The 16501-nt window shown below is 25.8% G+C and overlaps 1 protein-coding gene across 2 annotated transcripts in view; it reads left to right on the top strand.

The window, feature by feature from the left end:
• The first annotated feature begins 346 nt into the window (after positions 1-346).
• LOC127282535 (uncharacterized) overlaps positions 347-16501 on the top strand; it is a 70409-nt gene continuing 54254 nt past the window's right edge. Inside the window, exon 1 of one of the 2 annotated variants that reach the window (XM_051306830.1) lies at positions 347-849. In XM_051306830.1, coding sequence (XP_051162787.1) covers positions 841-849 — 9 coding nt within the window. In that variant the 5' untranslated portion in view covers positions 347-840. The remainder of the gene's footprint in view (positions 850-16501) is intronic. The other variant, XM_051306831.1, reaches the window with a different exon arrangement.

Raw genomic sequence — 16501 nt, 5'->3', positions numbered from 1 at the left:
ATATGCACAAAAAAAAAATATATATATATATATGTATATTGCAAGAAAGGAATGAAGAATCAAAGAAAACTTGCTTGTAGAGAACGGGGTCCGGGGTGATGAAGAAAAGGGAAGAAATGTCTTCCTTTCACCACCCCCGCCAGAGATAATCCAGCTGACTGTCCACCAAAGTATAATATATATATGTATATATCATGAGTGTGCTATAACTTTTCTTATATATATATATATATATACATTTCTATTGAGCATAGGAATGGGAAACGTTCCCTAGATTCAAGCTCCTTCCATCATCAACTGAAATTCTAGTTGGTGGGGCCACAACGAAGGTGATGAAGGTGGCGGTGGTTATGGCGACCCATGAAAGTAACAGTGGCTCTGCACCAAAGAGTATCTCTCGTCGTCAGTAAATGCGAAAGGGATATCGTCTTGTTTTCGCGCCAGTTGGACGCTCCTCTCGTCTCAGTATAGTGAACGCGGTCAAGATTTTGTGCAATTGTGATTTGTTTTTTTTTTTCTTGTTTATTTCTTTGATGGATAATTATTTTTATTGATAAAAAAACCACACCGAATTTTTTGATTGTTCATAGTTTATTTTGTTAAATTTTTTTCTGTTATCTTCAATAATTTTTTTGGGGGATAAGAAAATTTTTCTTTTTCTTTTTTTTTTTTTAAGTTAACATTTAAAAGAAAAAGCCGCACGTGAATTTTCTCGTGGGGCACACGCACGACATAATTGTCGGGCAAAGATGCAACGTCCTTGAAAACTGTGTGACGACCTACAGGATATAATCATCCAGCTCTTCATCAGAGCACGATAGTGTTGTTCTTGCAGACAAGATGGATTGGGTAAGAGAACTCTTTAGTTTTCTTTTATTTCTATATACTGAATTTCTTTCATTACGCTATATATCGCATGAGCATTGTTTTTTCAAATTCCTTTTGTTTTATTCTCCCTCCCTCTAAATGGGAAAGAGAATTATGTATACACAATAGAAAATGACAAAAAAAGGTTGTTGGGAAATATTACACATTATTTATTTGCCACTTGGAAAAAAATAATTGTGGAAACTATTAAATTAGCAATGGTCATAGTTTGTAGTAATTAAATTAAATGTTACAACCATTTTTTTCATATGAAACTTATTGTTAATTATTTGTTAAAAGTGACATACATTAGTTGCGGTATTGTTTATAAAAGGCCATATGGGGTAATTGAGAATGTTGGCTTTCACACACTATTGTTTGATGAATTAGATGACAACTACAAATGTTTATTCAATCTTTTACGTTTGAGTAAAGTATTTCTAAAAAGATGATATTAACATCGAAAAAATTCGAACATTATCTATTATCGTTTAAAAATCTATAAACGAAAAATAATTCTGCATTAGTTACAGATTCTAGTGAATGTTTAAAAAAATTTACTTTGACTAAAATGAAAACGTTTTAAAAAAACAAAAAAATGTGAGAAAAAGATGAATATTTTAAAATTTGTATTTAAAAATTTTTGAACTTTTCAACTATCATAACTGCGACCTACTTTCGAATATTTAAGATCAGAATATTACTGAGTTATTAAAAGTTTTAAAATCAAAAAAAAATTTTTAAGCGGGACTTTTTACATAGCCTTAGTTTAAAAAATTCAAAAATTTTAATTTATACAAACGTTGCGCTTCACAAATAAACATTTGTTATTAAACGAAAACTTATTCTTAACTTTGAAAATAATCAATAAAAAAGAAATATTGTCCCATATTTTTATTATCAACTACATAATATTTTTAATTTCTATATAAAATTGAATGAGTGAAAGAATTTTTTTCTACTACAGCAAAATATTTACAGAATATTTTAACTCAATAATACAGTAATAGTCAATAAGAGGCAAAAATTAACTTTATATTCCGTTACGGAATCTTCTCGTCGTTTTCAAATTTATGACATACTGTTGGATGCTGATAGTAAGAGTGGTTTAACTTCTGTTTCACTCTTTTTCGGAACTACTTTTACTTTTCAGAACGGCTTTTACTTCTTATAATCTACCTATGCTAATTTTATTATATTTTTTTTTTTTTATTAAAGTAGGACCTTTTTATTCATGTATTTGGTAAAAATTGAGGCATAATCGTATAATTTTAGACAGTTACATAAATTAAGGCCTTTTCTCCAAATAAAAAGTATTCATTTAATATAAAAAAAAATTTGAAAATATATATATATATATTATATTAATGTAGAAAAGATACGAAGGAATAAATATACAAAATATTAAACATAAATCTAAAATTGACAACCATAATATGCTTTTGAGTTAATAAATTTTATTCTGACGAGAAAATAGATGTATTTTGTCTATAACTATATATTATAGAAAAATATTTGTATAACAAAATATCTTCATTTAACTATAAAGATGCAATTGCATTATATGAACTAATTAGTTTTCTATATATATATATATATATGTATGCGCGAGAATAAGTTTCCCTCCATTATCGGAAATACTCCAATGAATATAAAACTTGGAAACTAATCATTATTCACTTCCAGACATGTTACCTTCGAAGGGCTGAAAAGTTGCATATAGAGCTTTAACCTTTCACGATTTGCGAATATTTTACGGTTTTCTCACGCTCAATTTATAATTCACGGATGGATGAATCGTAGGCGCAGTCTTAAACTACTTTTTTTTTCTTATTTAAACACAAAGAAAAAGAGACAAAAATTTCTTGACAAAAAGAAATACGTCACAAAATCCATTATAATCGCTCGTTAAACATTTAAAGTATATATTTGCATTTGAGTTTAAGTTTTTTATATTAAAAAAACCGATTTTTTTCAATTTATCACACAACAATAATTTATTTATTACAAAATTTTTTTTTAGAAAATATATATAATAAATAGCAGAATTTTAAGGTTAGAAATCTTAAAAACTGATAAGTTTAAGTACCAATTGTATAACACAAAACCACATTAAAAATGGCGCTAAATTTAAAAATTGTTAAAATTAAAATTATTACTATATCAAATCGTAAATTTTACAAATAATTATAAAGAATGTCAACTATTAAAATTATAAAAGAATATGATAATTTCAATATTCTTTTTAATATTACTTCTACTTTTATCATAGATTTATAAAAATACAAAAATATCATAATTTAAAGGAAAGAAAATTACATTCCTAGGAAATATTTTTAAACATTACATATGCAAATATGTACACAAATTTACAGCTTTTCATGTTCATACTTTTTCTACAAAAAAAAAAAAAAAAATCTATTACTCATATCAGCGAGAAAATCTCTTTGTGTCTTATTTTTAACATTATTTAGCGAGACGTCACATAAATTTTCAGTTTCATGAAGTATGTAAGGGACCACCATAAAAAGATTTCCAGACGTTCATAAACCATCTACATAAGTGGAAGTGATGTCCATCGACAAAAAGTGAATTTCGCTTTTGGTATGTGTTTCTGTGTGTGTATATAAATGTATATATATGTATTATATATAAGCGCATATAATAACCATAAATACAACAAGAAGACGTTTTCACCAATATCAGGGTGGCCAACATAACACAAATGTTGATTTTGTTCCACTTTGAAAAACTGTATCTGAATTAAAAGTCAATTTCAATTCGGAGTCTGACGAATATTATCGAAAAAGATTTTAAATTCTTTTCCGGAACCAGATTCAAATTTAATTAAATTTTTATTTTCGCTCCTGTTTCGAATTCCAATTAAATGAAATTTTTAATTTCATTACTGATGACTAAAATTAGATTGAATTCCGTTCCTGGTTTAGATTAGAATAAAAGAAGATTTCCAATTTTATTTTGAATCCGGATTTATTATATACAAACTAGATTTTTGATTCCATTTTCTAGGTATGGAAAATTTTCAAATTCGTTATAAGGTCCAAATCTAAATCAAATTAAATTGTTAATTCCGCTTTGGTTCCGCGAACCAATTTAGATTTTCAATTCCATTATCTGATCTAGATCTGAGCCAAAGTAAATATTGTAAATCCTTTCTTGATCCATAGATCAGAAAAAAATTAAATATTCGCATTAATTTCGGATATGGAGCCAAAATTTTTGATTTCTAATTCCATTTTGGGTTCAAATATGCGATTTTTTCACTTTTAATTTCCTTCAGGATTTGGAATTGAGTGAAATTATATTTTTATATTTGTTTTGGGTTCGTATATTTTTGATTTTTAACTTTGTTCTGGATTTTGATCCAATTGATATTTAATCTTATTTTCCGGGTTCAGAATCAAATCTAATTTCATTTTTAATTATGTATACTCTTCGAATCCGAATCAAATTGGATGTTTAATTCCATTCTAAGGTTGAATCCAAATGAGAATTCTAAACGATTCCGTGTCCGATACAGTTGCTTCACAAAATGTCAAATGAAAATGTTTGTGAAATATCTCATCCCGATTTAGAGATAAACACTTTTTTTCTTCTTCTATTAAAATTCTAAAACAAAACAAAACAAAAAGTGGATATATCTTTTGCAATTGTGGTTGTTGTCTTTTTGTAAACTTGTTTTTATTTTCGACCCCATTTTTGGAGATGGTATATACAGAATGAGTGAGATGATACGCGCAACTATTTAGAAGATTGAGAAAATAAGAAGCCAAAAGATTCACCCCTTGTTAGGTATACTCGTTTGGTACTTGGGTAGAATCTATTATAAGTGCATATGTATGTAGTATATTCGGCAGAGTAGAACGGCATTGCACTTTTAGCGCAACTTGCTGTGCGTTGTGTGCTTTCCTTGCAATATCCAACTGTCCATATATATATTCTACTTTTAATGCCGTTAAGAGTCTTATATAGCGCAAAGAAGGAGCGAATGTGGCAACTGGTTGCAAAACAGCTACCGAGGTCGTAATAACAATCCTCGACCACTTCCCATAGGTCCTTCTCCAACTCTTGCAGCGGACAACAGAGACGATTTTTTATATATGTCAAAGTCCATAAGAGATTTCAGTATCGAGAAACTTCGATTATCGATTATTTCATATATTATTCAAGATGGATTTTAAAAGGGCACTTTCATTTCTCGTTATACAAGTTTTGTTAGAGTGATGGTTTACTCATATACATTACTTTTTTTTATGGTTCATTACATTCCACACATTACATTTCATTTCACATTATATATATATGTTTTACATTACATTTTACATTATATATATATATATATATATATATATATATATATATATATATATATATATATTACTCTTTTATTTTATACGTAGATGAACATTTTCCTTATATATATATATTGCATTTTACTTTTACATAACATTTAAAATCGCCTTCAATTTTCTTTTTTGTACTTTTTCATTTGACCTTTCAATTCTCATTTGACCTTTTATACATGTTGATATTACCATTGAATTTCCTACAAACAATAATGGTTAAAATAAAAGGTAATTTCGAATAATGATATATATTTACTAATGGGTATATGGTTTCAGATATATATGTTACAAAAATTTGACTTCATCTCATATAATACAAAAATTTACTTCAACGCAATTCAAATTTTAATTATAATTTATGAAACTCATATAAAAATGTGTAGTACGTCAATTTCCTAAATCCAATTTCCCATAAGCCACCCTTCCGAAAATCAAAATTTCCGAATGTCCATTTTCCCAAACCTAGTAACTTGAACCAAAAATTTTTTAATGTATTTTTTATAATTAAATATTAAAGCTTCAATAAAAAAGTAATACTTTTAAACAATAATAGTTTCAGTTGAATATTTATAAATGATTATAATGATTTCACATTAGAGGAAAAATTTTAAAAAATCCTTATAGAATTTTTATAATTATTAAACGATACCATATTGCCGTTGCGTTAACCTGAAAATCATCAATTGAAATAAATTTGTAGTCATTCATATAGAATGAAAACAATATATATACTTAAATAATAATTCGATAGCATTGATTGTAACTAAGAATCAAGAAGTCGTTAAATATATGGAAAGTGGAACATTTTCTAATATCAAATAATGTCTCGCAGTTTGCAAATAAAATGAATAGTCATCGGAAACTTGGGAATTATTCCGCAAAACTGATCATCTTTCCGTGCAAATAAAACTGCATTAGTATATTGCTTTGCTATATTAATTAAAATCGTGATGATCATATTATATTGAATTGCCGTGTGCGCGGTGAAAAAAAAAAAAAAAAAAAAAAAAAAGAAAAGATGAGGCATTTTTTCAGAAGCTAATATATAGAAAGTAACGAAGCAAATAAATATAGTAATTTGACGATGAATTAAAGTTATATTATGGAATATTCTCAGATATTGAGATCTCATTCGACTTTCATTACATTTTAAAAATTAAAATATTCATTATTCTACAATAATATAAAATTACAAATTTCAATATACTTCTATAATTTTTTGCATTAAAAACCGATTTCTTAAATCAATAAAATTTATAATCCATAAATTTTCAATAAATATTTTTTCGAACACACTTAATAATAATCCGACTATAAATCTCTTTATCGCTGCAATTTCATAGAGAGTGAGAGAGAAAAAAAAAAAAAAAAGATAAGTCTCACCACAAATGTAATATAACTGCCCTTCTTTTTTATACTGGGTCGTCGTCGTCATCGTTGTTGCTTTACAAATCACAGCTATGCAAGTCTAACATGAATAATTAGATCTTTTTAATCGACTGCATGTGCAATGAGGCAAAAGGAGGTGAAGCCTATGAGATTTACTTATATTTCTTCTGCAATCGACGCTATAATAATGTTAACTGTAATATCGTAATATGCAACGTAGTTTTATTTGTATATATATATATATATATATATATATATATATATATATATATATATATATATATAGTTGCAATAGAAAACCTATTCAACACAATTCAAACCCACATAGTTATGTTTAGAAAATCTAATAAAGTGTTATATATACAATGTTATAATGAAAAAAAAATTTATTTCAAGCGAATAAAAATTTTATATTTGCAATTTTTTTTTTATATTACACAAAATATTTTCTTAACATTTTTAATATTATTTAATATAGAATATTAAACTGAGGAAATTTCCATAAACTTTTTTTTTCATTTCTTAAAATTTACATTCTGGGACTGAATTTTATTATTGACCGAAAAATTCATTTTAATCATTTTGATTTGACCGTAAACTTTAAACGAGACAATTATGAAGTAAGAATAAGGAGACTTCACTCTAATATAAAGTTTGACCCCATTCTCTATAACGTCATTTCGGAAAATTCGAATGGACGGAGGTAATTTTATTAAAATACAACTTTTAATGGTTCAAAATGTTAAAAATTAAATTGTTTACACATGCCATAAGATATATTTTGAAAATTTTAATTGTTTTTATATTTAAAAATTTGAAAATAATTTTTTTTTTTGTCTGATTCTTCATTAAAATTTTTTGAAAAATATTTTTAATTATCACATATTAAAAATTTTTATTTTGTTTTAATAATAAAATTGTTAATTAAAAAGTTTTTTCTTAAACAATTATAGTTCAATTGAATAAAGAAGGAAGTAAACTTAAAAAAGAAGAAAATAAACAAATTTAAAAATATCAAATACTTTCAATTACTTAACACTATAACTGTATAAACAATCTCATGAACGATCGACCTGAATTGAACAAGTCCATTGAGGCACACCCAGAATATTTTGATCAAAATTCTCATTTTATATAAACCTTGTGAATTATTCTATAATATTTTTATATATACAATTTGACCGAAAATTATAAAAACAAGCTTTACGGGACTGATTTTTAAAACTAAAATTAATTAAAATAAAAATAAATAAAATGACATTATTAAAAAAAAAGCTGATTTGAATTATTTATCAATTATTATTCAAGAAAATTTTTGTAGTTTAAAAATTCCAACTTGTTAAATTTTAGTGTAATTAGTTCCATAATTCTTAGTCTTTGACCTTTGTCATGAATAAAGTTATTTAAAATTATGTTCTCTCTTTAAATAAAGCAAAAATTCGAACTGCTATAAACTAAGACTATTTTGAACTTTCTTATAATTCTCGTTCAAAGAGCGAGTAAATCAATTTATCTTTTTTACGCTATGTAGTTAAATGCTCTTTACTATAGGTGTATATATATATATATATACAGTAGAGAAAATTGCGCGTATTGAAAGAAAACAATGAATGGAAGTTTTTAATCAAGAAAAATAAAGCAAACTAACTTGTACAATGTCGAAATCTATAATTAGTAAGAATTTATAACGAATTATTTTCAACAATTACCGATTGGGGGATATTTTTTTTCTCTCTCCCTCATTGTGGTTAAAGTCAAAGAAAGTGATAAATAGTTAAGAGAAAGCCACAGATATAAAATCTAACTTAAGGAAAGAAAACGACTTGTCTTAATTTTTAAATCTTTTTTTTTTCTCTTTTTGTAGATTCTAATTTCGTGAGTCAAGTCGCTAAAATTATTTTTTTGATCTCAATACAAAAAAAAAAAGAACAATCGTGATAAAATATTTAACGACCTCTTTTGGTTGTTTTAGTATTTTTTTAAAAATTTTTTTTTCTTTTTATCGTCTCTCATACTTTAAAAATCAACGACGTCAGAGAAAATATACTTTTTTCTCTCACATAATCGCAGATTCTTCAAGTTTAATTCGTTTATTTTCTTCCTTATTTGGCAAAGACCAGATTAAAAACATAATCTATATAGATTTTTTTTTTTTGACTTTTTCGAAATAGCTTTTAAAATCCCTGAAAATTTATACACTTTCATTTTTTTTTTTACTTCCATCATCATAATTTTTTCTTCTTCGCTTGTATCGTCTTCGTAAAAATTCTTTCTCATTTTGTGTTTGACTATTTTCTTTTATTTCATATAAAGACAAGACTTCATATAATATATGGTCTTTCACTTTTATTATTATTATTTCTTTTTTGCGTGAAAAGAAGCTGCAAAAATTGAAAGAACAAATAAATAATTAAGTTGGTTCGAGGACAATCGGGAGTTGACCTTTCATTCAAATTGCCTCAAGGCAATCTACTACTTTATTTTATATAATATTTATATATGACTTATTAATTTTTCGCTTTATCGTTTTTTTTTTTGTTTTTAATTTTTCTGTTAAAAAAATGAATTAATTAATAATTAATTATTACTTTAATTAATTATTATAATTAATATAATAAATTAAAATAATAATAAAAATATTATTTATTTTATAAAAATTTTTGCTTCTAAATGAAAAAATATTTGATTATTTTTATAAAATTTGTGTCTAATTTTCTTCTAGAAATTTAATTTTTCGAAATTTTTGTATAAAAATTCATTTTAGTCATTTAGCTAAATATTTCACCACACATGTACAGTTTCACTATTTCAACACACGAGCCATCATCTCGATGCGTCTTACTTGGCAATTGGAATTTGATTTTTAACTCGAGATTGAATAATTGAAATTCCTTTACTTCCTCATATTGACCAATAAAATGTTAATATTCCGGGAATCATATGAAGAAAAAAATGGATGATATTTTTACGATGATTCACATTTCAACATATGAATGTGACTATATATATTATGAAATATAATATTATTGTTTCTTATGAAGCAATTTTATTTTGAAAATTAAAATTCCTTTCTTATTATAATATTAATTTGTTACATATAGGCTATTAAAATGGTGTATTTTTCGCTTATATTATTTACCTGATTTATTATTTTAATTCTTTTATTAACATATATACCTAATAATTAATTTTGTCAATTAAAACTGATCTCTCCACTTTAAAATTTTGAAAAATAAAATACGAAAGGAAAGGCTGTAAAAAAAGATATGAAAGATATTGTAATATCAATGAATAAACATCTATCTAAAATACAAAATAATATTTATATAAATAGTTTTCACAATGTAAAAAAAAAAATTTTATTAAAATAATCGGTTACTTGACTATTATCAAATAAATACTTATTTGTACCTATTAAATAATAATTATTTCAGTTAATTCAATGGTATTTGTTTCAAATATAGAAATTATTGGTCCAACTACAGTTTATTTAATTCAAATAAAAATTATTTGGTTTAAGTAAATATTTATATGATAATAGTCAGGTAACTGATTGTTTAAATTAAATAAATCTTTCTTCAGTGCAGTAAAATTTATTTTTAATTTATAAAAAATTGCACTACAAGACATTTTTAATTTCATTAAATAATTTTTACCTGAAGATCGTAAATTGATTGGTCTAAAATTAAAAAAGTTCTTATCACTTAAAAAAAAATATCGTCAGGGTTGAACACTGTGAAAATGGAGGCGAATTATGGGTAAAAAAATAAAATAACATTTATAACGTTACTGAAAACGATTTGTAAGTTTATTTTTAACGTTTTTATTATTTTTCTAATATCTTTGGCAGAATATATGCTGTGTGTGTGCGTTAATGTTTATTTGTATATTTATTTATAAATTGTGTCAAATTCATAATTAACAAAGTGTACAACCCTGAGTGTATAAAGTGTCCAACTCTAAGTAGAAGTAACATTTTCGAATTGCGAGCTAACCATAACCAGACATGTTTCGCGATTTGTTTTTACACTTCATTTTTTCTTCAATCATGAACTCCAGAATACATGCAATAAACTTACATTGCCGATTTCTTGTTTTCTTTATTCATTTTTTATGTTTAATTACATCGCTCACAAAACTTTTTTCGTTCCTACAAATGCACCGACGTCACAGCAGACGCTACTTTTGATCCTACAAAAATATAATAGCACAAAAATTTAGGTTTCAGTACGAGAAGCTTCTCCACGTCCGTGCATAGATAGCGCTGGTGTTCTCATTTTAAGAAAAGCTTAGTATCCAACCCTGAGTATATTCCCCTATATATAAATTTTACAGAGTCTAATCTTATATTTAATTTTTTTTCTTTTCAATTGAAATTTTAAAAAAACGAAGTTCAATATTTAAAATAAAAAAAAAAATTTCGTTTAATTTTTTAAGGAAGAATCAGACAAAGAATCGGAACAAAAGTTAGTCCAACTGTGTTTTTTGTATTTTTAAAGAAAAAAAACATTTTTATTTTTAAAAAATTTTCGGCAAAATTTAAAATAATTTAATTTTTAAACAATTCAAAATCGCATTTAAATCAAAATTAAAAGTTTTTATGCATAAGAAAACGATTTAGGTAACATAACATTAAACAAAAAACAATTATTTTGAGATTATGTTACTCATATTATAGTTTCATATGCATAAAAACTTTTAATTTTGATTTAAATGCGATTTTGAATTGTTTAAAAATTAAATTATTTTAAATTTTGCCGAAATTTTTTTAAAATTAAAATTTTTTTTTTCTTTAAAAATACAAAAATACAAAAATACACAGTTGGACTAACTTTTGTCCCTATTCTTTGTCTAATACTTCCTTAAAAAATATTTAAAAACTTGAACTTTATTTTTTTCAATTTAACTCAAAAAGAAGAAAAATTAATTAAAAGATTACACTCTGTAAAATTTATATATATTAAAAAACACACGCGTAATCGACTTTTTATTATAATCCATGTTAGTGGATTTTCATAATCCGGGACTTTTCACTAATTACATTGAAATTATGACAGTATAATGTGTTCGCATATATGTTATGAAATCATCCTGGAAATTGCAAATAGATGATTTTCCAAACGAGACATAGAGAGAAAGAGAGAGATAGAGAAACCTAATTAAAAATGTATATAATTAGTTAATTTAAAAGGAAAAATGAATATTTATCTCCGTTCTTTTTTTTTGTCAGAAAAAAAAAATATATATATATATATACCTACTTTCAACGAGATAATTTTTTACATGCGGAAAAATAATTAGCAGGAAGCGAGAAGAAACTAAATCGAGTAAAGTTGCTTTAAATAAGTATAAGGAACTATTTTATTGTTCGTTGAGCAAAAATTCATTAAAAGTAAGCGAAAATTATTTTTACAAGTAATCAGTACATAGATCGTATACAATAATAAATAGGTTTAAACCGATTAAAATGTTCTCTCCATTCGTGCGAATGACCAATAACTTTTTTTCAGTTTTTTTTTTTATTAATACTGTGTATTTCCTGAACTTTCTCACCTTTTCTTCCCCTATATATATATATATATATATATATTTTATATTTTACTGGATACGTCTTGAGAATGATACCTTACAATTAGCGGTTTGCAATTTCTCATTTTCCTAAAGAAAAATAAACGCCCATCCCTCTCTTACTGACGCAATTTATCGTTATAGTGTTCGAACATTTATACAGAGTTTTATATATATTTCATAGCGCATTAAATAACGCGACAGGAAGATTAATTAACGGAATAAAGCGGCACATTGGAGATATATATATATATATATATATATATATATTTATTTCCTCGCGAGTCCCCGAGAGTTCGGATTCCATCGAAAGTAAAAGTATATATATATATATTGAGTTAAATCCGGTACAGTCCTCGTTTATAGAGACAAGATCAAATCCGTCCACGAAACATTCGATCAACTCACGACTGTGCCATAAATATTTGGCTTCTGGGTATATACGTCTCTCGTGAAATTCTTAATGGAACGGACGAAGAATAAAAAAAAACACGTTCGATTTCAATCAAAGCATGGGAAATATCAATAGGTCATGGATTTTGTTGATTTACTTTTGATGAAACTGTAAACAATTTCTTTTTCTTTTTTTGCTTCATAATTAAAATCGCAGCATAATTCTCGATTTTATATGCTCTTCTTACATTTATTATTATAAGTCTGTAATGGTGTATATCGTTATAAATTGTTCATACGACCGAAAAATATACTACCACTGGCAATGAGTATTACTTTTTTTGCAATATACTTATTTTAATTAAAAGGCAACTCTTCTGTGTGTTAACTTTCTATATAACTTCGCGCGCGACATGATTTACATTTTCAAGAGTTATAAAAAATCTTAAAAATATATATATATATGTATATTATTCTTTTATTTTCTATATAATTATTCTTTTAAGTTTCTATGTTCTTCTTTTATTTTTTATGTTCTAATTTTTAATTTGTTAAAAATCAATTATTTGAGAAAAAACTTTTTAAATAATACATTAATTTTATATTGTTAAAATAAAATAAAATTAATAATTATTAAATCATGATGTACTAAAGATTTTCCATAACTTTTTAAATCAAATTTTTATACTCAAAATTCTTAATTTATTTCTTATTTTGGTCAGTGATATCTATATACTGATTTTTATGTTACGGACCCCCTAAAATTTTTTTTTTATTCTCATTTTTTTTTGTTTTTTTAACAAAAATAATGAAATTAAAAAAAAAAAATAATAAATATAAAAATATAAATAGGAAAATATACTCAGGGTTGGACACCGTTTTGGACTTTGTTTATAATCTTTTTTAAAAAAATTAATTTAGTCAATTGAGTTATATTGTTAGAAAGATGTACAAAAGAGGAACACTTTTCTTGAAGGTCGTAAATTGATTGGTCTAAAATTAAAAAAGTTCTAATCACTTAAAAAAAATCACGTCAGGGTTGCTAACCATAACCAGACATGTTTCGCGATTTGTTTTTACACTTCATTTTTTCTTCAATCATAAACTCCAGAATACATGCAATAAACTTACATTGCCGATTTCTTGTTTTCTTTATTCATTTTTTATGTTTAATTACATCGCTCACAAAACTTTTTTCGTTCCTACAAATGCACCGACGTCACAGCAGACGCTACTTTTGATCCTCCAAAAAATGTCTTTCTTTCTTTTGTTTAAATGGCCTCTTATATTAACAAACAGCCAGTACTAATAGTCAATTTAGGTTAGTATTAGGTATGTTTCACATGTATTTGTAGATTTTGTCCGGAACAAGTTTCACTTAACTCCTTTGTTGTCCGATAGAGTTTGAGTTTTTGGGTAATAGTTTTTTTCTGTAATAGTTAATGAACATATTAATTTACAGTTGTAATTTGATTGTTTATTTCTTCATTTAATAGTCTGCCATGTATAATTAAACCAAGTTAAATATCAATTAAAATTGTTTAAATATAGATTTTGTTGAAATAAGGTTAATATTATTTTTTTCTTTCTTTTTTTTTTTTTTTTTTTTTTCTCCAAAAAATGTAATGGCACAAAAAGTTAGGTTTCCCTAATAGCAAAAAAAAAACTAATTGGAATATTTTTGAAATTCGGAATCGTTGACCCTTAAATCAAACAAATAATTTTGAAATATAGATATACCTGTAAAGAACGCAATTTAATTATTGTTATGTGATGTTTAAAAATCATTTCCTCTAAAACTAAAAAAAAGCAAAATATCTATAATAAAAATATCACTAAAATATTGTTTTCTTTTATGGTATAATTTCCGAAGGGTAAGCATTCACTACTTTCAGTAAAGACCCCGCACTTTTCCCAACTATATATATATATATATATATATATATATATATATATATATATATATATAAAAAAACGTATTAGTGCATTTATAAGGCCCAAGAAAAGGATTCCAGAAATGAAAGCAATTTTCTATATGGCAATAAAATATGTTGCAATTGCTCCGTTAAAGCTGGTTATTTACAATTTATTGTTGCAAGGTACAAAAATTTCAAGTACAACCAGTGTTCTATAATGCTTTTAGCACGCAATTTTAACATACTTGAAATGTCTAATTTAATAATATATAAATATATTTTCAGACATGAACTTTAATATTTTTTACTAACACACGATTTATGCTCTCAAAAATCTTATACATGCTATTATATGCACTAATATTTCCTCTAAACTCGATTCAGTGAAATTTCATTACATATAAGTGTTAATTCTATTTAGTGGAATTATTATTTTTTTTAAATAAATAATAGTTTTTGCAATTTTTTCATTTGTTACTTATATTTTATTTAAGATTATAACATAAGTAGTATATATAAAGCACTTAAGAATAGTTTTGAAAAATCTCGCACGCATGGGGGATCAAACCCATGACCCTTGGGACGCGAATTGTGCACTCTGAACACAGAGTCACGTTGAGATATTCTTATTTTAAATGGGGTAAAGTGGGACAATGTCTATGCACGAGATTCTTTTTTTTCTTATGCTCAATTTTCTATAGAGTCGTGGGTGCAATTTTATTTTTCAATTACATTTTAAATAATTTTCTAACCACAAAATAATATTTAAGCCACAAAGAACATTTCACTTTTCATTTTGCGTTGTTTTTGTCCCTATCATTTATATTGTATACATATTATGAATTCTTGTTACTCTCTCGAGTCTTATGGCGTCTATTTGGTCACCACAACGGGACTTTATCCCAAGTTATACCGCACACTATATACATATATATATATATATATATATATATATATATATATTAAGGTAAATATGTATGTATATGTGTGTACACTCGATTTACGATAATAACAGTTTCTTATATTCGCGGGTATATAATACATAGTGAGCGCGTGAGAGTAATAGAGTGAGAGGTAAATATAGAGCGCTTATTCCAATGGCAAAGAAACGCATATATGAAGATTGCGTTTCCGGTAAACAGAAACTGTGGCAATATTCTGTTAAATTTTTATTCTAATGGAAACTAAAGGCCGAGACAATTAGCCTCTTTTATCCACTATAGGTATATATATAACTTGAAGTCGCGCCATGCAATTTTGTTTCGAAATGAAAACAACTGCACTAATGACAAAAATTCTTTATTCAAAAGGCAATTAACGACCGATTGTGCTCCACACAAATAAGTCTCAGCTATATGGTATATTATAATGAAGATTATATTTAGATTACCTAGTCATTTTTTTTTCTCTTTAGTCGATCACGCCTTTCTGATCACTTTTCTTCGAAATTTGAAAGTAAATTCTATGGTTTAATTAATTAATTTTAGAATTTTTTTTTTTTCAATTTATTTATTAAAGTAATAAAAATTAGCTAAATATGTTCTAATTATTACACAGCCCCACAAAAAAAAGTGTCGTGCGCGGCAGACCAGACTAGTCATTTCCTATGTATTTTGACGCGCTGAACACGAATCCGAAGTCCGTTTTGCTCCATCACGTCAGGATTTTTTTCTAACCTCCAAAAACCTGACGGATTTTGAAAGGTAGGCTATTTTTTAAAAAATTGATGGATTTACTTCAAACTTGGTATCTAGGGGTTTTTTGGGTCGCTAATGACGAATTTGAAGTTATATTTTCAAAATTCAAAATGGCGGCTCCAATATGGCGGACGAATTTTGTAAAAATTGATGGATTTACTTCAAACTTGGTAACTAGGGGTTTTTTGGGTCGCTGATGACGAATTTGAAGTTATATTTTCAAAATTCAAAATGGCGGCTCCAATATGGCGGACGAATTTAGTAAAAATTGATGGATTTACTTCAAACTTGGTATCTAGGGACT

The sequence above is a fragment of the Leptopilina boulardi genome, unplaced genomic scaffold, assembly GCF_019393585.1.
Source record: "Leptopilina boulardi isolate dan_hultmark-lab unplaced genomic scaffold, ZJU_Lbou_2.1 LbouV2_300, whole genome shotgun sequence".
Taxonomy (NCBI): Eukaryota; Metazoa; Arthropoda; class Insecta; order Hymenoptera; family Figitidae; genus Leptopilina; species Leptopilina boulardi.
Note: the sequence above shows the minus strand (reverse complement) of the source record. Positions and strands in the feature narration are given on the sequence as shown.